Source organism: Gossypium hirsutum, chromosome D11 (assembly GCF_007990345.1).
Source record: "Gossypium hirsutum isolate 1008001.06 chromosome D11, Gossypium_hirsutum_v2.1, whole genome shotgun sequence".
NCBI lineage: Eukaryota > Viridiplantae > Streptophyta > Magnoliopsida > Malvales > Malvaceae > Gossypium > Gossypium hirsutum.
In genome coordinates this window covers 20,950,552-20,977,876 of record NC_053447.1, presented here as the reverse complement: position 1 = coordinate 20,977,876, position 27,325 = coordinate 20,950,552, and the positions used below count along the sequence as shown (strand labels likewise).

Here is a 27,325-nt window from a genome sequence, read left to right as displayed (position 1 = left end):
CTATAGCCGTCATCTTCGAGGGCACAACTTTGTTGAATATATTAATGGTACGTCTATGTCCGTTTTGTTTATAAATTTAATTTACACTAACCATTTAATCATAAAAGATAAATTACCCAAAAAAAAGATAAAGTTAAGAACTATTTGAAAACATGGATTCTAATATTATCAATTTTCATTTTCATTTAAATATTGTATTGGTAAAAAATAGTATGAGAGAAGAGAGATTAATGATAAAATTGAATTTTAAAAAAATCATAATTCTATCAATATTCCAATTAGAAGATTTAAAATTAAGAAAATACAAATCCACCATAACTGAAAAACGTACATCAACGTAACCAAAACAAATAACCTTAAATTTACCGTACATATTAATCCACGTCAGATATTGACCCACTTGAATTCGTATTTATTAATAATATTTATATGCGCTGTCACCTTCCGTGTGTGACGCCGACTCCTCACTTATAAATAGGAAAATTAGGGCTGTTGTCTAGGGCTTTCTCTTTTCTTCTCCAGATTATTTTCGATAAGTCGCGTCTCTCAACTTTAAAAAAAAAAAAAATCTCAGAGACGAGATAATTTTTCCTCTAAAAATTTATTTCTTTTTAGGGTTTTCAATAACTGGCTATTGGGTCTTCAAAGGGTTTTTGAAATATATAATCGGATTAAGTTCTTAATCTGATTGAACTTTTAAAGATTTTTTCTTATCTTCTACGATTGTCGAATCTTTAGAGTAGGGATAATTTTTCAAGCGTTAAAGGAATCGATATTTGGTTTGAGATTTTTTATAAAAAAATGAAGCGATCGCGGAAATCGAACAGGGTTTCTTGGGCTCCAGGTGTTAATCTTTGTCAGGTATAGCCGCCGTCATTATATCTTCGATCAATCATTACTGGTTTCATTGCCTTTTCTTCAACAGATCTTTAAAAGAAAAAGAAAAATCTTAAATTGATATTTGATTCGTGATAATATTTTTAGCTTTGATTTTACCTTTCCATTCATAAAAATTGCAACCGATTTATATTTATTTTAACTGGAAATCTTGAATATTATTCAAAGTTGTTAGCTTTTAACAATCTGATTCAAAATAATTTTGATTTTGGAAATACTGATGCAGCATCCAGAGCCATCAATTATCATTTGTTTTAAAATAATGTTAATATTTTAATTGATTCTTAAAACAAGAATGGTATATGACAAAGAGAGGAATAATTAATGAATTCCAGAAAAATCGTTTTGTTAAAATTTGTTAAAGTGGCATAAAATTGGAAAACGAATTTGGGGCTTCTCTTAAAAATCATTTGACAAAAGCCAGAACAAAATTACATTTAATCATCCCCAATATATTTGTAATTATATGTAATTAAAACTATGTTTAAATTATCCAGAAAATCTTGAATCATACGACTATATTCCTATTTTTTTACCCTTAATTTAGATGCTTAAGGAACCTATTTGTCTTATAATCTTAACTCTATTTTTATATTATGATATACTCTAAGAACTTTGGCATTAGTAAGCAGAGCTTTTTCATCAGCTTTGAATAAGCACTGCCATTTTGAGGCCAAAAAAAACAAAAACAAAAAAAAAAACCCAAAGGTTTTGCTATGTGTTAATTCTTTAGTGGTTATGCTGGATTCTATCCTCCTGAAATTCTAAAAGGAACAAGGTATGTTTAAAAATTGCATGATAGTGATATAAAAAACTTCTTGATATGGTGAAAAATAAAACTTTTATATCTGATGCTCACTTCTTAATAAAAAGTTACTGTTAAGCACGCATTATTTCATTGATGAAATGGTGAAGTATTTTGAAATAATCTAGGCATAAGAAAATATGTAGTAAAGTATTTATAATCTAAGTTCTTGTCAAGTATAAAATTTAGTAGTGAAGTATTCTGGGCTTGGTGAAGCTGATGTTTTGCTCCTGGACTGGTTGACTAGAACTAATTTTGACCAGTGATTATAATGAGCCTAATGAGGTTGACTTTGTTAAAGAAAATTGATTTTGCTTGCATTAGACTTGATTGTTTAGTTCGACGCCAGCTATAGATATGGTATATGATAGATGCAATTTGTCTTCAAAAGTTATATGGAAATGCAATGATTTCGTGATGTATTCCTAAGTTGAGTGCTGATTCTGTCATGTTTCAGTGATTCAAAATGCCAGGGAGTTTCAACTTTGTTAGTTTCATTTTGTTCCCTGTAGTTACTATCTTTGATTACTTCAAATATGCAAATAGTGTGGTAGGTTGATTCTTAAACAATTACTTGATCATACAGCTTTAGGATCCTGCAAGCAAGTTCATTTCATTAATTCTTGTCATGCCTGTATGGAAGGCAGACATGTTGGGTGGATGCTAGTATAAGTTTATACAGTTTAGGCACCTAGTTCAATGATATGAATAGTGATTCTGTCTGGTTAATTTTGTGCAAGAAGAATTGTTTTTGGTAGCTAATATTTGTTTGGAAATCTACTCCTATTCTGCTCTGCGTTTAATATGACAGTTCTTGTGGTAGGCACTCCATAAATTTGAATTGATGCCTAATGGGCTATAAGATAGTCCTTTATAGATTTATGTACCTGAGTGGGGAAGTAGTTAAGAAAGTTGATGAAATTAAACAAGGATGACATAAATAACTTCATAGGTAACTGATTGGCTGAAACATGAACTTCATTCGATAGGTTTGTTTGGATGTCTAGTATAGTTTTTGGTTCAGGGTAGCATTGATCCTGTCGCAATAGAATTTGTTATGGCATTAATTTCTTATCAATGGTGAGCAGAATTTTGAGTTTTGAGCTTATATTTACCTGGAAACTGCAAATTCCTACTATTATGATGCTTTCAGTTGAGTTCTGCAGTTAGTTAGCATGTCTTTAATCTGTCTTTTTAGGCTTTCCTCTCTTGTATCCCTTCTTAGGGATACCTAGAACCAGTGCATAAAGTTTATTTATGTTTAGATGATTTCTTAATTATTAACCTGCTAAAGTGAACTAATATTGGGTACTGTCTCAGGTGAAGCTGTTTCTGATGGAGGATTGCCCCTCAAAGGTTGGTGGTCAATGTCAAGATGCTATTCAAGCAAAAGCGTCATGGACATCGCATCCCAGTGGCATGTCTATCATTGACCTTCCCCCTGGGTTTGAAGGTTGTCATTACACGAATGCATTGAAGTATGATCTGGCTAAGATTCCTAGGATCCAATGGATAAGCCCTCCAAAGGTAAGCAGATGTATCTATTCTTTCTCATCCATTTCCAAACATCTCTTTTTCTGCATCTAGTTTTAGTGCCCTACTGGAGGGGAAGACTATTAGCCTTTAATCTTATCTTCTGTGTCACGTTAAAATCTAACTTTTTGCTTTTTGTCACATTTAAACAGTTTGCCCTGAATTTTAACTGGCAAGTTGCAGCTGGGGAAGAGAGCAAGGAAGTGGAGGCTCAAAAACTGCGAGAAAAGAGAGTGCTTGAAGCAGTTTATCCTCGCATCTCCGTTATTCCTCCCAAGTGTGTTTTCATTATTACCTCTGCAAACCTTTAGTAATTCCTTTTGATCTTTATCTGACTGAATTTCAATCATCCCATATTTGCAGTCCTGTTTCCCTGAATGTAGAAGTTGAGAGCTATGATGATAGTCGAATTCCCCTTGTTCCTCTAACTCCAATTGAAGATGATGAGGAGGCAGAGGTACCTTCAGGCATTGCCGCACAAGCAAAATCTCCCTCTAACTTTGAGACAGTAGCATTGCTAAAGCACCCAGGTCTGTCAAACTCTGGAACCCATAATATGCCACATTGCCCTAGTTCTGCTGCTGGGGCGCCTGACATGTTACCTGGTGTAAGCTCTGATGTGATGACAGCTACTTTGGCCGCCTTAACAGCAGTCGTGAAAACCAAAGAGCAGGGAAGTTTGGTAGACACTGATTTGCTCGTTAAAATCCTTAGTGATCCAAAGATAGTTGAGAAATTAATCCACGATCATGGACATCCAGTTGCTGCTGCCAATGGCAACGTGGTAAGTACACCTGTACACACTTCAGAGCCAGAAACGGGGATAACTTCTTTACCCTGCTCAAAACCACAAATGCCAGCTGACAGAAACTCGAACCACTTAGTAAAAGAGTTCCGACCGGTGTCAAGTACACCAGCTTCTTGGGCTGACATAGTTCCCATTTCCATGCCTATGAGAGTAGAGTCATCGGTTCCCTTAACCAGTACAAATATAGATATGATAACTGGACATAGGGCAGCAAATGGTAATGCTTACACAACAATGAACCAGGTACAACCTTCTCCTAGCATGATGCCTGTGCAGCCAGCCATTAGTTCAACAGCCATGCAAGCTGTGAAGGATACTAACTATTTTAAGAACCTGATAAGGGAACATGGCAGAGATAAGGAAGAAGATAAAGGGCATAATATGTCACAAACCGGAAGTCACATTAATCACATCCAAAACCTGAAAGTTGTAGAGACCTTAAAACCTGTGGCATCGAAAACCAAGTTTCGAAAACCGTGCATGTTTTTTAACAGTTCAAAGGGTTGTCGTCAGGGGTCCAATTGCCCCTACCTGCATGATAACAAGTCATTACAGTGGCAAACTGGGAGAACCTTGGAAGCTCCGAGTGCTAAGAGAATGAAATTAAGTGGGGAAATTACTGGTAGGATATAAGTAAGACGGATAACTTTCTTTTTAAGTGGAGATTTTTTGCCGCTGTAATTACTCTTCTTTTTGCTTTCGAGGATTGTATAGATTTTTCTCTTTGTTTAGTCTTTGAAAAGAGATTTTAGCGCTTTACCAGAAAAAAGAAAAAGAGAATTTTTAGATGGTTTGAAAGTTATGTGGGGGAAGGGTAAGTATTTCAAAATTTAGGTAGAAAAGAGTCGGAAATTAAAATCAGAGGAGTGGTTTTTAAATGGTAAAAATGATGGCTCAAGCTTTCCTGGTTTATTCCAACATTAAATGACCTCTTTTATTTGACTCATCGTAAAAAAAAGAAGTTTTAGGAGTGTTCGATTATTTTAAGCTTGAATTGGATTATTTCTAGTTTGACTCAGACCATTTGGGTTTGTTGGATAAGATTTTTTGGGTTGGGACGTTTACCATTCACGTTATTTTGGGTGACATTCAGTTTTGTCATATTAAGTTATATGCTATTTTTGGGATTTGGTTTGGAGGTTCAGGTTGTTGATATTTTACTATTAAATTAAGTTGAATCAAGTTTAAATTCAAATTAATCAGTGTATATAATTATTGAGAAATGAGTCACTCGGATGTAGATATTTATTTAAGAGCCTTCATTGTAAAGCATGCAAGCTCAGTCACACCATAACCAAAATGGTCCCAGAACTAAAAGGACCGAGCAACCAAATTGTCCCAAGCATCTAGGTCATTGTCAAGTTTAAAATAGCAGTCAATGAAACCAAGCCATAGAAATCATCCAGAGTAATGTAATAATTTTCTTAAACAAACTGCTCAAATTATCCAAGGCATCATCACCAAACAATCAACCGGCCCTCTGGATATTATACGTTGCAACCTAGAATGGCTTTTGCATCTGCCCTCGACCAAAAGAATCTGTACACAAAGTTTGTATAATTTGCAATGCTGGTTTAAACTAATCATAATAACCACGCTAAGACTTGATTGGAATAGTGGCTTAGCTAAGGTTTTCATCTAGCACTCAAATGATTGGATTCAAATCTCGTCATCTCTTTCTCTTTCCTTATATGATTTAAAAATAATACAATAATCACAATTGGGGCATGTCTCAAAATTAAATGATACAACATGCTCATAAGTGTAAAATGCCTTAGCTTCTACATGCTTTAAGTAAAATGCCTTCGAAATACAGCTTGTAGGTGCTCCAAATACTCCCATTTTTGGAAATTCACAACAACTTAACTTTATTCTCAAAAGTGTTGGATTTGTTATGCACATGCATATATAAGTAATAATTATATGTTGCTTACTATAATGAAAAGTTGAGTTCAAATTAAAAGTGATATAATATGATTAAGGCTTTGTTTGGTAGAGTGGAAAGAAAATCGGAAAAATATAAAATTGAAGGGATAGAAAACTAGGAGGATGGAGAACATAATTTTTCTTTCCATAGGTGTGCTTGACTTGAAAATGAAAGAAAAGAAAAGAAAACATTTGAAAATGCATAATTTTGAACTAACATCCACTCTCTCTCATTTTCTCTCCTCTCATCATTCAATTTGAAATGATTGATTTTAATGCATTAGGATGGAAACTGATCAATCTTCCTATTTTCTTTCCTCACTTTTCTTCCCTACAAAACACACTCAAAATTCATTTTCTTTCCACTTTTCCACTCCCTTCCTATCCCTCCACTTTTCTACCCAACCAAGGACACCCTAAGACTTATTGGGTTTCAATTATTAAATAAAGTATGAGTCAAATGTGTATAATTACTCAACTAATTTCTAATTATTGATGTGCTAATTAGAAATTCATGTTACCGTGTAAAAGTTACATATTACAGTTATGCTCCCAAATTATATATAGGTAATATTTTTTGTAACACCCTACATCAGATCCAATTGGAGGATTTGGATGCAAGATGTCACATTCGTTGGTGGAGCAACTCAAACAAACATTTAATACAATAATAAACGCTAAAAACATATTAAGCGTGACATTTTTAAATGAACCTTTATACAATAAACTTGTAACACCTCGATACCTAACTCGACCGTCGGATCCGAATTACAAGGTGTCGCACTTGTTGCTAGAGCAACTATGATAATTTAAATTTGATTTGAGAGTATTAAAACATTTAAACACAAGTATCAAATGTGTATAAATCAATATTAAATCATTTTTGGGTCTCAATTGAGCTTATGAAAGCTCTTTCGCTAACCTGAGGTCAAATTAAGACCAAATTGTAAAGTTTTCAAAGTTTTGAGTTGACGTCACGACTTCGGGGATTCCTCGTGGCGACTTTGAGAGTCCGTCGTCATGACATGATTCTCTGTCTTGCCCTCATAATGATGTTGAGGAACTTACATTGCGATGTGAGCCCTGTTATCCACAAAGTCTGATTTCATGCATTGTTCAACTAACATATATTGCATACATGGATACTTTTAAGGCTTCAATTGACCATTTACCTTCATTTCAACCTATTAACAACCATTTACCAAAACATCAACAACACTTTCATGCATAATTACTAACCATTTCAACTATTCACAATACTAGTTCTCAAAATGACCATTTGAAACATTTGAAACAAATAAAACCTAGGTACATGCCATTTGAACAAAATGAGAAGAGTTATATAAACTTAGTTGAGTTGAAAATAGTGGTCTGGATGCTGGCTTCAATTCCCGGGGCTTCGAGAGATTCCTAAACCTGCACACGGAGAAAACAAACCGTACGCTGAGCAATAGGGTCTAGTGGTACTTTCATGATTCAAGATATTACAATTTAGTACCAATAACATAAAGTATAGAAACTCAAAATGAAACTTGCATATGCTTATATATATATATGAAAATGTGTATAATCCATTAGGTAAGTAAGTTTACTTAACCTTTGAACATAATCATTAATTTTGCACTTTTACTAATCACCTTTCAATTGCATACATAAGCAATGAATTAATTAAATCAATCAATGGTGATCTATTCCGTTACGTACCGGTTAATCTATTTTTGGAGTCTACTAACTCATTCACATTCGTTTTGGTCTCTAGGGCTCGATTCCTTTTTGCTTTGCATAATAAGATGCATACTTCCCATTTCAAATCCATTTATGCATACATTCAAAATTTCAATCATAATAGTAGTTTATTTCAATATAAAAATTAAACTTATTATTATTGATCCCTGTTAACCCAACATGGACTCGGATGAATACACGGATCATCCAACCAACACACCAAACTGGCATTGAAGTGCATTCACAAAATAATCGAGTAAGGAAAACTGGCACAAAACGTGCATATTGGCACTCAAAGCACATCTTGGCACACACAAGGCATACTAGCACACGAAGTGCATCCTGAAGGGTAAGCGCATAAACCCATACACAATCCAATCCTATGGCATGCCAACTATATCTGACTCGATCCGACTAGTCAATAGGGTATTGACATTCAATTCATATTCCATATTCACAATTCATCATAATCTATCATGTAACATAGCATATTTCAACTCAATTTCATATTAGTTATCATGTATCAATTAATCACACCACTATCTATTCTATTCAATTTAGTCTCTGTTTCGATATATATAATCTCAAACATAGAAATTCAATCAAAACATTTCATATTATTGCAATGGACTTATCCTATTAACTCACCAGTCAACAAGCATGCATACAAAATTAAATAATTCTATCTCGAGTCGTAAAAGTACGAATCGAGATTTAGCGAGTCACTTGTCAACGATTTTTGGTTTTCCTTTCCCTCTCGATGATTCGGTGTTGCCGTTGGCTACAAATAATCCAAAACATATCACATTATCAATTTCCAGTCCAATCAGAATCAAATACCAAATTTCACATATTTTGCAATTTATTCAATTTAGTCACTAAAATTAAGACAAACATAACTTTCAATTTAGGGCTTCGGATTAAAATCCGATTTCACCAAAACTCATTAGGGACCTTTTATTTTCTATCCTTACCAAAAATTCATGTTAGTTTTTCTTTTTATTCAATTTGATCCCTGATATACGAAACTAACAAATAACCTTTACAATTTAGTCTTTTTTATATACTAAGATCAATTTCTAACAATTTCACGCCAATTTCATTCATTTCTCAACAATGGAAACTTTCAAAAACTATAACATTTTTACAAATTGGTACACGGGATAGCTAAATCAAGCTTCCATGACCTCAAATATACAAAAATCAAAGAAAATGTCTAAGGACTTGGAATTTAAAGGTCGAATGCTTCAAGCTTCCAAAAATGGTGTTTTGTTTTCTTTTCTAACCTAAGTCGGTGGATGCTTGAGAAAGATGATTAGTTTTTCTCATCCTTCTCCACTATCTTTCTTTACATACTTAAATTAACCTTTATATAAGTTAAATTAATTAATTTAATCAAATTTAATTATGTTAATCATTCTTAAGTTAATCATATTACTAATCAACATCAAAATCAACTAACTTTGACTTAATGTTGGTTTATTAGACATTTTAGTCCTTTGGATAATTGCTATTTAAGTTCCCCAGCCTTAATTTAATTAAAAATCTATAGCGATTAAACTTTTATAATTTAGTCCCTAAGCCAAAATCCTCATAATTTCGGTTAAATCACTTAGCCAATTTTCAATTCAGTAATATGCTAACTCCGTAAATATCCTTATTTAATATTTATGAACTCGGTTTACGAAAACAGGGTCTCAAAACCGTTATTTTCTAACACCATTTGAAATCGGGTCATTACAAAACCAAGGTCAAAAACGATAAAAAATAGGAAGTGAAGCCATGTTTCAAGACATGCCTCCTTTGCATCTCTATTTTAGCTTCGAAGTTGGAAGTCTCGAGATAATGGGACAGTGTCTTGAGACATTGAACCTATGTCTTGAGACTTGGCACCTTATGTCTCGAGATAATCTAACCATGTCTCGAGACATGTACTTAAAAATGCAAGAATTTCAAGTTTTTGTTCTTGAGAACATGTCACTAGCCCAAAATTAAAAAAAAAAATAGCATCATGGAATTAACCTCTTAAATGCACCTAAACAAGTTCATCATGTAACCAAACTATTCCATACATACTTAACATGTTAGGACAAGTTTAAAACAAACAAGTACATGACATATAACACATTAGATCAAAATTATAATAGGCAAGCAAATTGCAACAAAGATATCATGCATAAGCCATATCAAATCAACCTATCAAATTCAACATAAATGTGTCCAAAAGACCATTATGGTACCAAAACATATGCCAAATATTGAAATACATCCAAAATACCAATGTTCAACATTTAAAGACATGAAAGCGACCTAAAGACCTAGTTATATGACATTTATTACAAAAGACCTCAAAGAGATATTATGAACTCTAGTAGGAAGTAGAGATCTGAGCCTTTGGATGCCGATGGAACATGAAACAAACTTTGTGTTAGCATAACTAAAATCACAATATAACAATATTAAGCAACAAAGCATGCTAATTTACCACATGATATTGATTGAATACACATATGTCACCAGAATATTAACATTTAACATTTGACAAATTTCCTTAATAGCCATGTAACACCTCTTACTCGGAATGAATCGATACATCTTAAGTAAGAGATGTCACATTTGGAAACTAAAGCTAACTAGACTTGAGCATTAGTTTTAAGACTTTATTTTAACATAAATAAACTTTTTTATAGCTATTTAAATCATTTTTAGGCTTACTTTAAATTTTGGTTATAAATAGGGGGTCGTTTGGGGTTTATTTAGAAAAAAAATCGTAAACATGGTCAATGTTGCGACACTAAAAGTAGTAAGCTCAATATTGTAACACTAAACTGGATGTCTTGACACTGGCTTCCAATGTCACGACATTGACTTGGATGTTGTGACATCGGAGAATGATTACCCAAAACACCTAAGACTAAGTCAAGACCATTTTCAAACATCTTATATCATATCTAAACACTTTTAAGACTTGAAATATATCAATTTGACATTCAAAAACTCCATATAACTCATAAGTATACCCATATAAAGAAGTTTATTCCAAGGTACAAATTGATATTTAACATGTATGGCATAATTTTAGAACCACATGAAAATTTACAACAAAAATTTATATAATTGTAACCCTATGTACATGCCATTATATAACCAAAATCTAAGTTTCGTACTCTTCAAAAACTCCTTTGGTGATGTGATGAGGATGAGGTTGACCACTTCAAATGAGACTTCCCTCGATCTTCACCTACGCGTTTAAAACATGTGTTGAGCTTGTGAAAGCTTAGTAAGTACTAAAGAATCCAAGTCATACATTTGAAGTTAATGAAATATTTTAATAAGTGAATGAATAAATATTTTTAGCATGATCACAATAATTAGCTATAGATAACGTACACAATAACAACAAGGTTAATCTATATATTTCCACCTACAATACTTTCGTCTTCACACATCATTGATGTATTTCTCAATTTCGCCTATACTAGACTCGAGTGAACAAGAAAGATAAACATAATAAAATTATAAATACACAAGCACATAAGTTCTAAATTAGGAGCACTGAAATGCTAAGTCCAGGAGCACTGAAATGCTAAATTCACAAGCGTGCTATGGTATTCCTAAAGGCAAGCCATCTATATCTCACAAGTTCAATACTTGTCTACAAGGGCTTTAACATTATTACAGATCCCATATTCATCGCAAGCACAATCAAGTTTCACACTTTCATATTCACACACAACTTTCCAACATTTACAAATTAGTCATTTTCTTCTTCACATATATTCATATCAACATTAATCACATTCATTTACCATTTCCATGGATTATTCACATACTTAGTAAGTTACAAGTACTTAAATTCATGACATTACTAGTTCATTAGTATATAAATTACAAACCTACTCAAGTAAGAAATAATTCTAAAGTACTTACAAATTTTAACCAATTATACTTTCTTCAAGCTTTGTCCACTTGTTTTATTTTGTCTATACCTCTTCCATTTTCTTCCTTATTTTTCTCTTCAATTTACATTAAGATGATAATCAACACACTTGATTACATCACATTTTATGCTTAAATATTTGAAATAAACATGATACTAGTACTAAATCATCAAAATCTTACCTTAGATCTTTAGTTTCTCACATAGTCTAGATTTTCTCTCTCTTCAAACATGAACCCACCACTTATATTCAAAAATCTAAACTTTCTAGGTTGTGCGTAACTTTATTTAGCTAATGTTTCTAAAGAAATTTGTTGGTTTTAAGCTTGAAAGGACTTTATTGGTGATGGAGGACTAGATTGTAAAAGAAAGAAAATTTTCTTTCTCTCTACTTGTGGTTAACGTGAAAGAGAAGAGAGAAGATGATGGATAACCTTCTCCATCTTTCTATTAAAAAATCATCATTATTATAACAAAATATAATGATATCAATAACAATAAAATTGCTTACCGTGTCTTCATATATTTCACCATTAATTCAATTGAATCCTTTTTAACTTTTTATTTCTCATTTTGACCCCAACACTTCGTAAAACATTACAATTTAGTTTATACCCCAGATTAATATCTCTCAATACATCAATCTTTTAAATTTTCTCCCGTCTCCTACTACCTTCTCTAGTAACACTTATAAATTATATTTTATTTATTCAGAAAAATTCAACTCATAATTGCTTAAAAATATATTGTTACGACTAAGGGGTTTTCAAGGATGTTACAAGCCATTCAAGGCAACACCTCAAACTGAAACCATATTAACATGTTCATTGCATAGGGTCTTCATAGCTTCATATTTATATAGTCTTTCATAATTCATACATCCATATCATAATTATAACCAGAGTCATGTTAAAATCACAACCCCTATTAACCAAATGCGAAATCAAGTACGGACACACATATTAACGCCTAACATTCCACAATGATACGCATAAGCACCAAACGAGCATAAAAGCTCCGATACATGAAAACACATTCCCCTAACACTCCACGATAATGTATACAAGTGCTAATATATACACGCACAAACACCCAACAAAATGCACACAAGTGCCAAATGCTTCCTCCAATACAAGCCAAATACTATGACATGCCAACTATACCCGAACCATATCCAACATTATTTAATAGGGAATTTAGTGTTAGAGTATATATCTTAAGAGCATCACATATAATAAATATAAATCATCATGCATCTTCTACACACATGACATCTTTCAATTCATGGCATCAATTCCAAATCAAAACTAGATCAAGCACTCACATTATATGTAAGACCCATCGCCCGATCCGAGTAAGAGATGTTACATTTAAACACTAGATTCATCAGTTAAAATAATTCTTGTTTCATTATAATCAAGGTAACTTATAGAACAAAACATTATCATGCACACACAATTCGTATTTTTACTAATAACCTAAGTACATGCCAAACTAAGGTTTAAAATTTATATGCCAAAGGGCTTGAACTTGTAGCTTGAGGAGTGATGTGATCCGAAATGAAGTAGAAATCCTAGATTCTTTTCGGAATTTATCTTTCACCTACGCGTTTAAAACAAACTTGTTAAGCTATGTGATTAGCTTAGTAAGCACACAACTGAATTTAAAAGCTTACCATTCTTATAATGAATAAAAAATTAAATCATTTAAGTATTGAATTACTCATTTACCATATTGATTACATTAAGCAAAGTAATATAGTAATTTACCCATACAATTACTTATACATATATCACTAATGTACTTATATTATGAATTCATATCTTTTCACTATTCAAATCATAAAATTGACCGCCTCGCCAACCTTCGACGTGCGATCATCGTGCCTAAGTGAGAATCAACACTAAAAAAAATCAAAATCAAATAATTATGTGCGATGTCTGTAAATGTTACAAGTCAGTTGTAATATAATGTATAATGGGGTACATGAGTACTCCAAGGATCGAACCCATAGGAGTTGACAGTTAAGTGAATTCTAGCTACAAGCACGCAAATAAAGAGTCTAAAAAACTATTCATAAGATATTATAGTATGGTAGGCCATTCAAGAGTTTGATTATACCAATTAATTACATAAAATTTGCAAATGACTAGATTGTAAAGAAAACAAACTACACAACTATCAAATACGAGCAAATACGATAACAGGGAGCGGTTGGTTGATTTCCATGTGGTTCGTTAACTTTCAAATTAGGGATCTAAATTGATATCACTCCTAAATTGGCTCCATTTTACCTTTCGGCCTCAACTTTACCAATTTCGACAAATTAGTCTGTTTTATCTCTTGACCTTACCAACTAACCTTGGACTTATCAAATTGGTTCCCAATAAGATTCCTCTCAATCTCACTTATCTTGATTTTCCCTTAGGGATGTCAATCCTAAGTTTTTAAGTCTATTCAATTTAGTCTAATTTTTCAATTTAGTCCCTAAACCAAAAAAATCAATTACCCAACATTTCAAGCAACCAACCCCTAAGTATTTATCCTCTCATGCTTATATTAAAACCCATAATTAAAAAGAAATTAAATAAAAGTAATGTTAACTTAAAATCCTAATAAATCATTAAAAACCCAAGTTTTCTTGCAAAAACTTGGATAGAACAACGCCGGTAGGAAGAAAAGTAAACAAGAACAGTAAAGAAGTAACTTTTAACAGGAGAAATGTAACAAAACTAAATGGAATTCGATTAATGGATTAGATTGTAACTACAAGAGAGTTTGAAGGACTAGATAAGCAAATAGATCCTAGCTATAGTAGTAATTAACTTAACTAACTACAACAAACTAAGAAACACCAAAAAATAAGCAAGAAATGAAATCCTAAACTACGGAGAAGAAAACTAAACCTTAAAAGATGAAAAGAACAATCCTAAAAATGTGAAGGGTGTCCTTTGTCTCGACCAATTTGGCCTATTTTAATAGAGTTCACGTACAAAAATATTGACCAAATTGCCCTCATTTTCGAATCTTGATTGGGGGACATGTTGGATAAGGATTGCCTCTGTGGTCAATTTTGTCTCCCTCAACAATGATATCTCGATATCAGCATCAGTCTTGAAATGGGGATCATTGGGAGTCTTAGGTATCGCGATACCACTATTGGTGGCTCGAGCTTTCTTATTTCAACACTATCAGGGGTATCATGATTTCTATGCTTCGATATCGCGATACCCCTTCTCAGTGATGTTTTCGCTCCATTTAAGCCATTGTGGGCTCCTTGCAATATCCACCAACCTCATTAGATGTCCCGGATGCCAATTGGTTATCTCATGTCTCAAAATATCATAAAATACACACCAATCACTTATTTGTACAAAGAATTGAAACTAAGTAAAAGCATGACAAAAATATATAAATTAATCGAAAACAAGCTCTTTAAACATACTAGGGAGCCTAATTTGACATATCAAATTACAACAGATAAAAAATCATTTAACTAACTTTGTTATTCATGTATATCACTGTAACATATTGTAACATGTCAAACCTAATCCCTTAGAAGATCCATGTATGGCATGTCACTACTTAGAAATCATCCATCTTTAAAACTATTTTTGGCGTAAACTTTGTATAACTACAAAATTTGAATTAAGCCTTTAATAAAATACTGAAATAAAGTATAAGCCAAATGGTGTATCAATAAGTTAATTTCATTATTCGAAATATAACATGATGAAACCATTCCAAAAACTTAGATGAAATTTCATTAAGGCATTGTTTATCTATCATAAGATTCAATTACAATTCCATCTTAAAATACAACTAGGCACCACCCTCCATATGTCATGCATTGTAAAAATAAACAAATGTTTCACAACAGTAGATGTCTTTTGGTGTAGTCCTTTAGAAATTCTTCCTTCAACAGTAGGGTTGAGAAGGAAAGAGAAATGGGGTAAGTTCAAAAGAACTTAGCGAGTTCCATGAAAATCTTAAACAAAATACTAATAGTAAAATCCAATCTTTCAAAGGAATCTTTCAACATTACCGAGTACGACCAATGGTATATACAAAACTCAGACAACTCAATACGCCAATGGCGTGTCACATGGGTGAATACTATACGCCAACACAATATAACTCGAACATTTGATTTTCATGTTACCTACATACCTAGAGTTCGGAGCCAGATTCATATTAGATGTTTCTGTTTCATTCATATACATTCTCTCCTTATAGCTTCCATTTTAGAATCACTCAGTAGTATGTTTAATTGTGTTATGCCAATCCGGTTTGCAATATATATCTGCCCTACCGGAGGCTACACAACATATTTCCTTTAACTCCATTTTCGAAGATCAGTTCATATCATATCATTCATATTAGAAGAAGATGGTAGTGACTTAACATGAAAATGACCTATAGTTCTTATCCCGAACATACGAAACTCGAACTAATGATGTAACACCCCTAACCCGTATCCGTCGCCATATTAGGGTTATAGAGCATTATTGTACAAACGGAACATTTAAACATACATTTCATACATCATTGAAAACATATCATAATACATTCATTCTTATACATGTCGTCCCTAAATCGAGCCATTGAAGCCTAGAAATATATTAGAAACAATTAGGGACTAAACTGGAAACATTTGGAAAGTTCAAGAAAAAGTTAGAAAATTTTTTACTGTAGGGGTCACAAGGCTATGTAGGCAGATCGTGTGCCTCACACGGCTGAGACACACGCTCATGTAACAATCGAATTAAGGTTACACAGCCGTGTCCCAGCTCGTGTCCTCACTCATGTAACTCACTGAGTAGGGTCACACGACCAAGTCACACACCCTTGTGCCAGGCCGTGTAACTCTCGAAATAGCCCTAGACGCCCATGTTCCAGGCCGTGTAACTGCCCGACTTGCATGCAGTAGAACCTTCAGGAGACACACGACTGTGCCGCCAGGCTGTGTGTCACACATGGCTGAGTCACATGCTCATGTCTCAGGCCGTGTGGACATGAATTTGCCCAAAATCAAGCCATTTCCAACACGAACTCATGCATGACCCTTTAGGCCAATTGTGCACATAATCAAGGCAACATGATCCTATCAAAACATACATATAAATACCAATTCAAGAGTCCTAAATCAACTAACCAATATGCCATTCAATGAACCTCAATTTCAATCATCAAAACCTACCTAATCATGCAGATTTTACCACTTACCATTCATCAACTACTAATTCCAAGAACTTACTAAACATACAACATAAAATAACTCAATGACACAAACCATCAAATGATACAAATAAACCATTCTTATCCATTATCAAAAGTGACTAAAGGTACTTTCTAAAGCAAGTATTAAGCCCTATTATGCATACATGACACCAAAACACTAACACATTTAGTTATTATTTACATATTCATCAAACACCACTTTAAAACATCCTAAATACATTTCAACCAGAAATTCAGCTACATAAATTTATACATGCCACTACCCTGGGAGATACAAAAACTACCAATACCAATGGATAGTGTGAGTTGAAGGTTTGATCCATCCAAAATGTCAACAACAATGATCTACAAAACATTCCACAAGAATGAATAAGCTTGTAGAGCTTAGTAAGAACATAGTATATCATTTAATCTAACAATAAATTGAATACGATTCATCTATTATTCGATTCAAGATTATCGAAGTCTAAACAGGGTACAAAAGTGCATTCAGGGGCACCGAAGTACAAAGAAGGGCACGTATGTGCAATTCAGGGGTATTGAAGTATAAACAGGGACACGTATATGCAATTCAGGGGTACCAAAGTACAAATAAGGTCACGTATATGCAATTCAACAATATTCTTCTAAAAATATAATAATTAAAGCATCATAGTATAAGTACACAAATAGAAATTCGTTCCCATATTAAAACACTACGAACTTACCTCGACGACTAGAGCGTAAATCGAAGTCGAACTAATCTAAGGCTTTAGCTTTCCCCTGATCTAAATCCGTACGTGATCTATCTTGATCTAAATAGAAAAATTCAATCCATTTAATATCTCTATTATTCAATTCAGTTCACATTTCATATTTATACAAAATTATTATTTCCCCAAACATTTTAACTTTTTACAATTTAATCCTTAAGCTCATAAATTGAAATCTAAGCATTTTCATCATTTTCTCAAGCTAGCCGATTTCTCTAGGGACCTATATCGACACATACAAACCATCATTTCATATATTTAACTTGAAATTTTTCTAATTTTACAAATAAGTCCCTAAATGCCATTTTCATAAAAAATTACTTTACAAAACTTGTTTATTTATCAATAAGGACTCACAATCTTTCATTAAAAATCAAGAATCAAGTAATAGCATTCATTGCATAACCCTAAATCTTTAAATTTTTTACAAATTGATCCTCGAGCTAGCTAGATTAAGCTAAAACGACTTCCAGAACATAAAAATCATTGAAAACAGGGTTGAAATCACTTGCATGCATACCTTTGAACTTACCGAATTTAAGAACCCTAAAATGGCTTATTTCTTCTCTTAAATTTTGGTGGAAAAACCTTTGGAGAAGATGAGCTCTAAATGTTCTTTTTATTTGTTTTTAGTTTAATTTACTAATTACTATTTTAACCTTTGATTTTAGCATTAAAAATTAGTTAAGCCATGTCCATATATGTCCACTAACTAACTAAATGGTCTAATTACCATTTTAGTCCATTTTACTTAATTACCATAACCTTTTAGCCCTTTAAACTAATAGAACTCTACTTTTACACTCTTTATGATTTAGTCCTTTTCATTTAATTAAGCATACAAACATTAAAATTTCTTAACAAAATTTTAATACGATCATACTAACATCCCATAGACATTAAAATAATAGTAAAATAAAATTTTATACGTCATATTTGTACTCTCGAACCCACTGTTTCGATTTCACTAAGAACGGGTTGTTATAAATGACTCTAGACAAACAACCATTATTCACACATACATACACCAATCATCCTTTACAGAGTAAAAATAATCACCTTACAATATTAAAAAGTAAAGATAATCACAACACATAGAAGTAAGAAGGAACTTACTAGAAAAATAACAAAGTCTAAATAGCAGGTCCTTTGCATTTGTCACTCAGACCTTCAGTAACGTCTTAAGCTACAAGTATGGTTATTTAAACATATCAGATTACTACTTCATTGAATCTAAACATGCATGCATGAAACATTAACACTTAACCCACAACCAAAAAGTTTCATTCCTTACACACCAGTTTGACACTTATGCATGAAGAATCGAAAACACGTAAATAACGTTAAAAATATCCTAGGGTTCAACAATAATTACTAGAGAGCTGTGGAAAACGTATAAGTTGGTTGACTATAGAAAACCTAACTTCAGATAGGTTTTCTAGACTTTGTCAAAAAATGCAAAAAAAATTGAGGAAGATGAATGCAAAGAAAACGCAAGGATTTTTGGTGAAGGCATTGCTACCCTTATATATTTAAGCATGGAGACAATGTTTAGTGGAAAAATTAAATAATTCCACTAACACTCTTGATTCTCGTAATTAAGTGAGCTTATAAAAAATTAATTCTTTTCATCTATAATAGCTTAGTTCTATTCTAACTAAGTATCAATTTAACTAACTAAATTTTCTTATTAAATAATAAAGAAATCCATTCAATAGTAAACCAAACGAGTTCGTCAAAGCATCTGGGTGGTGTACACTTAATGGAATAGTCCGCCAAACCACAGATCTTTGCTAAGCTAAGAGTTCGCCAAATGGCGCATAGGAATAATTCTATACTTAATCAAAATAAACAATTTACTTACTTATCTCTACACTTAATTGGCCAAAACACTATAAACAATTATCAGATACTGAGACTTCGCTGGGTGGGCTGTTGTACATATAATCACATTTATAAATTATCATAATATATCAATTAACATTTCACATAAGTTCCCTAGTAATTCAATGGTAGACATAAGTTGAAGAAACAGAATTATGTCCAACCAACACACCATTTGCATCATAGGTGCAACTAACCAGCACACCATGTTCCAAATAGCATACCACCCAACACATTATTTTCTGAAGATTATATACATATGTAATAACTACGATAATAATAACTCCAAAATATATGATAACTCCATTTCCAATTGGCATGCCAATCTTATCCAACTATTTCCCACCAAGCTTCCTAGGGAAATTTCAGTATAACATATTGAAACATTAAATAAACATATCTTTCATAATTCAATATATTCACAAGTTTGTTTCCATATTCATATTCAATAACCACATTTCTCCACTTACATTACTATCATTTATATAGACTTATTTTACTTTTTTCAAGTTATAAATTACATACCAACTTAAATATTTTATTCGATGCATATATACAAATAATTTTTCTTTTTTCATTTTTTTATTCTCATCTATATCAAAGAACATCTTCCTTTATCAAAATTTTCAATATTCTTATTTTTTCATCTTACTTAACTATTTCATATTAAATCAATATATTAAACATTCAAATTAATATAAAGCTAACATGAATTCAAATGTGTAACAGTCTGATTTTCAGTAGTGTCAGAAACAATGGTTTTGGGACCACAATTTCAATGTAATAATTTGTAAATATTATTTAATTAATATTTACGAGGTCTTTAAGGTCGTATTAAATTTTGGCTAGGAAATTTTATCGTTTAGATAATTTAATAGATAAAAAGGAGTGAATCATAAAAGCTGTAAAAGTTGAGTTTATTTAATTAAAGGACCAAATGAATAATTTAACCAATAGGGGTTAAGTTAGTGGATTAACATGATTGCTATTACATGTAGATAATCTTAATTAATTTTAATAGTGATTAATTAAAGCTTAATTAGGAAAGACTTAAAAATTACAAAAATACCTAAGTATATATATTAAATTTAAGTAAAGAAAATATAATATTTTGTTTAAAATCACTCATCTTCTCCATGACACATAAGAGAAACTAGGGTTTCCATAGTTAAACTTTGAAGCTTTGATTTGTAAGTAAATCCTAGCCCGTTTCTAATAATTTTTATGTTTTTGAGCTCAAGTTAGCTTAATTTAGATAAGTAGGGGACTAACATGTAAAATTTTCAAATGTTTTAGATTATGCCATTGATGTGTTTGGGTTATTTTTAAATTTTTATGGAAGATTATTGGGTTCGGTTGTTAGTTAAGAATATTTTGTAAAGTAATTTTTTATGATTTTAACGTTTAATGATTAAATTATTAAAGTGATAAACTTTCAAGGACTTGTTGTGAATTAATCACAAATATAGGCTAAATTGGGGGTTGTTGACATTTGGCTAAGATGGGTTTTGAATAAAATTGGTTTAATTGTGAATTTTGGGCCTAAAGACTAAATTGAATAAAAATGAAATGTTGTGGGTAAATTTGTAAAAATGTCAAAAATGATTTAATTGCATAAAATGAATTAATTTTGTTGTTGATTTAGTTAATTGAATGAAACTATTATTTTAGATCAAGAACGTGTTGACGATCGTGAAAAAGAAAAGGTTGAGGAGTAGTCCCTATACTTGAGCCATTACTACAAATTAGTCCTGTAAGTTTCATACTGTTATTTCTATATTATAAATGTATATATTCCATGATTATTGTAATTATATTCAATGATGTACTTAACTATGGACTGATTGGAGAATTCATGATAAATGAAAATGGATATTAACTATCAGGCCTTGAGCCAGTGGTACAGACCGTAGAGATGGCTGAGATCTTACATTTGTTGTTGATTTTCTAAAGCTTGTGTGAGTAGCATTGCGAGCCAGTGGTTACTTAGCAGGTACTATGTACCGATGATACAGACCGTAACGATGGCTTGAGATCTTGCATTTGTTATGGATTCTCTGCAGCTTGTGTGAGGAGTATCATGAGCCGGTCAAAACTCTGAAATTAACTCGAATGAGTGATGCCGTCTGATTACCTGAGTTGATATTTTATTAGTACGTTGACTGAGAATATGATGTGAATTAATGCACCGTGTAATACTCACCGTTGTGAGCTGTGATTGATAGGAACTTCATTGTTTAATCTTATAATTTGATTTGTTATGTTTAATTTGGTAAGATTTGTCATTTAATTTTGTGAACTTACTAAGCTTCAAGTAAGCTTACTCGTGTCTTATCCTTTGTTTTGTAGATTACATTTTGTGATTGAGAGATCAGATCAACTCGAGGAATCACACTATCCTGAGGACTCGTTTGGTAGATTTTGTAAACATTTTGGTTATATGGCATGTAATAGGGCAAATGATTATGTTTGTAATGTTTCCTAGCTATGTGTGGTGTTTTGGCGTGTTTGATGTTGTAGAATGGTAATCTTATATAATATGCTTGTTAAACTTAAAGTTGAGCTTAAGTGTTTGTCCAAGGAATGGTAAGTATCATGTTTAAGTATGATATAATGAGATTGAGATAGATTAGTTGGTTTGTATGTTTTGACCTGTAGGTGATATGAAATGATAATGTTTGGGTATGAGCATTATTTTGTATCTTCATGAATGACACTTTGGTTTAGTCTTAGGTGGTTGAAATTGGTATGTTTTGTTTGTATTTAGGTGTGGTTATTGTCTTGTGATCATGTGTTACGAATTGGTTTAGGTACCTATGTAATTGGATGAAAGGTGAGCATGATTTTCGTCACTTTTGGATACACACGGCCTGGGACATGGGTTGTCACACGATCGTGTGTCACACACAAGCGTGTGCCTCTAGTGTGTTAGGTGCAGGGTTCACACGGGTGAGCACACCACCTGTAACACCCCAAACCCAGCCTAGATGTTGTGGTCGTATCTGGTGTGTCACATTGAAGTGTCTTTTAAAATTTAGAATTGTTGATAAAACTCGTTTTTTAAGTTGGGAAACCTCTTTAGTAATGTTTAACGGAACACTTAACCAAAGGTTTGCCTTATTAACTGCTATTATTATATTAAGTTGATTTAAATCGCAGAAGCATTTGAAAACTCTAACGTTTAAAGTTCGAGTCTTTGAAAATAATGATTATTTTGAAAATTCATTTTCGCCTAACTAGCAATATAAAATATGTAAGCAAAACCCAATTAAAAATTTAAAACCAACTTAAAGGCCTTATTACAAAATTAAAACCCAACAGATTAATAAAATTAAAAGAAAGGCTAATGTAAACATCAACAGTAGTTGTGTGGCCACCTCCGAGTCCCTCGTAGCCCCGAATCGTCTATGGCTGAGGATTACCTGCACAGTTAAAAGGAGAGAGTGAGTTTTTGAAACTCAGTGTGTAATCCCCTTTTAGACAATTACTATGTAACATGCGGAATCAGTCTGGGCCTGAGCTCTATACAATATCGGTACAGTGTGAGCCTTAGCCCATTACAGTAACAGTGTGGACCTTAGCCCAGTACAGTGACAATGTGGGCTTTAGCCCAATACAGTAAACAAAATAATGCAGTGATACAACCCATCCCATCCCAATCCAACCAATACACCACTCCGTACCACCAACACACCATGTGGGGATAAAATCAACCTACCGCACCAATATCGCAGCAAAGCTGCCATAATAGTAACGCAGCAAAGTTGCCAGAATAATAATGCAGCAAAGTTGCCAGTAATAGAATGCAGCAAAGCTGCCAGTAACAGTATATGTGGCAAAGCCACCAGTACAGTATACTTCCCCTTTATCAAAATCCCAACCTCATACAATATGTCATGTCATAAATCATACGTGTATGCAGTATGTCATACTCAGTAACAATCATGTATATATATCATAGAGCAAATCGATCATACACATATTTCAACTCCTAGGGGCATAACAGTTATTTTACCCTTCAGGAGTATTTCGATCAATTTACCCATCAGGGGTATTTTGATCATTTTACCCTTCGAGGGTATTTCGGTCATTTTACCCTTCAGGAGTATTTCGATCATTTTACCCTTCGGGGGTATTTCGATTATTTTACCCTTCAGGGGGTATTTTGGTGATTTTACCCTTCGAGGGTATTTCGATCATTTTATCCTTCGAGGGTATTTCGATCATTTTATCCTTCGAAGGTATTTCGATCATTTTACCCTTCGACGATATTTTGGTCATTTTACCATTTGAGGGTATTTTAGTCATTTTACCCTTTAGGGGTATTTTGATCATTTTACCCTTAAGGGGTATTTCAGTCATTTTATCCTATGGGGTATTTCTGTCATTTTATCCTATGGGGGTATTTCGATCATTTTACCTTATGGGGGTCTCAATACAGATATCGACCTTTCAAAAGGTCTGCAGTCGCCTTGAGCGACTCAGGTTGTAACGACCCAAAATCCGTGGGCACCGGAAAAGTGTGTGTATTATCGGGCCTCCGTCTTAGTGAATTGAGTTCGAAAATAATTATTAGAAATATTTACGAGATTAGTTGTGTGTTTAATTAGGTTTTAGATAGGTGAATTTAGGAATAATTAGGAAAGAGGATCAAATTGAATAAAGAGTGAAAGTCCAATTATAGATTAAAAGAAAGTTAAGAGGATTAAATAGGCAAATATGCCAAGTCCCATAAATGGGGCGGCATATATGCATTAAATTCAAGATTTTGTTTAAGTTAGATATATAAATATTATATGTATATAAATATTATAAATATTATAATTATTTATTTAAATAGTAATTTATTTTAATTATATTAATTTATTAGGGAACAAATTAAAATTAAGACAAATGTGTGGCGATAAGATGGTACAAGTGTAATAATATATATACACTTGTATTATAATTATTAATTACTTAAAATTTAAGTAAAAGATATTAATAAATTAAATAATTATATTAGGAGATTTTTATTGATAAACAAATCAAATTGTGACAATTGAATGGTGTTGATGTTATACAAATGTGAATATATGATTGAATATTTAATAGATATTTAGAATAAAATATATATTATTATAATATAAAGTAAAATAAAAGAAACAAAAGAAATAGAAGAACATAAAAAGAAACAGAAAAAGAGACGAAACAGAGAGTCATTCGAAACAGGGGAAGGAAAAAGAAAGAAAGAAAAGAAAAAGGGAAAATTAGGGATTTGAAGTTTAGAGTTTAATTTGCTAATATCGCACCCGAGGCATCCACGAGGAAAGGAAAAGAAAAAGTGGACGAGGAATAGACACGGGAATTACGGTTTGTATCACTATAATTCAAAATTTATTATTTTTAAGTGTTTAATTTACTAATTATGTGCGGTAGATATTTTAAAGTAAGTGTTTAATAAATGATAAATTTATAATGTGATATTGAAATTGAAACTGATACTGAACTGAATTATGGAATACTGGATATTGTTTTGAGTACTGAGTGAATAGTGAAAATACTGAGTATTGTATGTATAATGCATTGAATTGTGAAATTATTGAAATAATGAATTACTGCAATACTGTGAAACTGATTGAAATAAGGAATTTATAATTGATACTGAACTAAGATGGAAATTGTACTGAAAAGTGAATTAAATACCCTATTAACTAGTAGGGCTAGTCGGATATAGTTGGCATGTCATAGGATATGGAAGAGTACGGGGTATTTGCCGGCTTACTGATCAGGCACTTATTTGCCGACTACTGTTACTGTTACTGATTTGGCACTTTGTGTGTCGAATACTGTTACTGTTACTGTTACCGACTCGGCACTTTGTGTGTCGAATACTGTTACCGTTACTGTTACAGGTTCAGCACTTTGTGTGTTGAATACTGTTACTGTTACCGTTACTGATTACTGTTCACTGGTGTGTTTGGTTGGAATCCGTGTATCCGCCGAGTCCGAGTCAAGTTAATAGGGACAAATGAAATAAATTTACTGATAAAATCAATCTCGAATGATATAGTATATGTGAAAAGTGAAATTTGAAATAAAGAAATAAGAATGATATTTATATATATAGTTAATTGATAATATAAAAAGATTGAATTGTTTATTAGTAGTGATAATTGTAATGAAAAGTATGTGTGTGGTTTACTGTAATTAATTATAAATTGAATTATGGTGATACCACTGAGTATATGCATACTCAGCGTACGGTTGTTTCCGTGCGCAGGTTGTAGAAGTCAAGTACTGAACCAGCATCCAAAGCCAGACCCGAATTCAGCAAACTTTTTGGTGATGTATATTTTCTTTTGGTAATGTGGCATGTACATAGGATGTGTATAAAGGTTATTATGTTTTTAATATAAACGGTTGAAAATGTTAGTATTATAAGTTTATGAATTATAATGAAAGAAGTTTATCTATATTTATTTAATTTAGTATATTGTTAAATTTAAATTGATATTATGATGATTAAGTTGATTAGAAAGTATTTGGGATAGAAATTGAGAATGTGAAATGAATTGGTTGAATTGGTTGAATTGGTTGTGATTTGAAAATGAAATGGTTTTTAATTGCAGGGGGTTTTATGATAAAACAAGCAGAAATGCTGCCGAAATTATCTAAAAAAAATGAATGAAGTCAAGTACTAAAATATTATATGAATTTATGATTTTATCTTAATGTGTTTAAAATTTATTTAAGAATTATTGTAAATTATCTGATATGTCCGGTAATGCCTCGTAACTCTATTCCGGCGACGGTTTGGGCTTAGGGGGTGTTACAATTATTGGTATCAGAGCTAAGGTTTAGCCGATTCTCGGCCTAAATCGGGCTTGAAGTAGAGTCTAGAAGTGCATGCCACATTTAAGTTGAAACTGGGTTGGGTTTTGGATGCTAATATATTTATTTGATTTTGTTTTATAGATAAAATGTCAGATGAAAGAATGCATGATGATGAACAGGAAATGTATACTGGAAGTCGAGAATTCGAAGAAACCGAATCTGCTACACCTAGTGTGAATCCGTTAAATAATTAGCCTCCTAATGTAGGAAGAGAAAGAGATGATTCACAATTGTTAAGAACTATAACCGATGCATTACAGCGTGTAGTAGGAACTGTACCTGTTACTACATCAGTACCCACCGTCAGACAGGCCCCGATTAAAGAGTTACGAAAATATGGTGCCACGGAGTTTTTGGGACTAAAAGGAATTGATCCGTCCGCTGCTGAAGATTGGATGCAATTAACAAAAAGAGTTTTGCAACAATTAGACTGCACCCCCCGAGAGAGTCTGATATGTGCCGTATCACTATTACAAGGAGAAGCGTATCTCTGGTGGGAATCTGTGGTTAGGCATTTGCCGGAGGATCGAGTAACTTGGGACTTGTTCCAAAAAGAATTTCAACAGAAGTATATTGGGGAAATGTATATTGAAGAGAAAAAGCAAGAATTTTTAGTGATGAAACAGGGTAATATGTCAGTACTGGACTATGAGCGGGAGTTCTCTAGATTGAGCAGGTATGCTTCAGAATATGTTCCAACCGAGGCCGATAGTTGTAAACGATTTTTACGGGGACTGCGAGAGGAAATCAAGATTCACTTTGTAAGTCTCAGAATTACTGAACTTGCTGATCTGGTCGAGCGAGCGAAAATGATAGAACACGTATTGGGCTTGGATAAGAAGTCAGAGATGAGTAGATCAGTAGGGAAATGTATGGGAACTACTAGTTCTAATCCATTACCGAAGAGATTCAGAGAATCAAGAGGTGGTTGGAGATCA

At 32.7% G+C, this 27,325-nt stretch overlaps 1 protein-coding gene across 1 annotated transcript; it reads left to right on the top strand.

Annotated features, from left to right (window-relative positions):
- Nucleotides 1-499: 499 nt before the first annotated feature.
- LOC107912794 (zinc finger CCCH domain-containing protein 6) lies at nucleotides 500-5,242 on the top strand. The gene is made up of 4 exons (XM_016841123.2): nucleotides 500-861; nucleotides 3,023-3,229; nucleotides 3,388-3,512; nucleotides 3,599-5,242. Exons 1-4 carry the CDS (start codon nucleotides 802-804, stop codon nucleotides 4,674-4,676), a joined length of 1,470 nt encoding a protein of 489 aa, XP_016696612.1. The 5' UTR covers nucleotides 500-801; the 3' UTR covers nucleotides 4,677-5,242.
- The last annotated feature ends 22,083 nt before the right edge of the window (nucleotides 5,243-27,325 follow it).

Coding starts and splice junctions, on each gene's coding strand:
- LOC107912794 (XM_016841123.2), top strand. CDS start 802: ATGAAGCGATCGCGGAAATCGAACAGGGTTTCTTGGGCTCCAGGTGTT. Junction 862..3,022: donor CAGGTGTTAATCTTTGTCAG/GTATAGCCGCCG, acceptor GTACTGTCTCAG/GTGAAGCTGTTTCTGATGGA. Junction 3,513..3,598: donor ATCTCCGTTATTCCTCCCAA/GTGTGTTTTCAT, acceptor CCATATTTGCAG/TCCTGTTTCCCTGAATGTAG.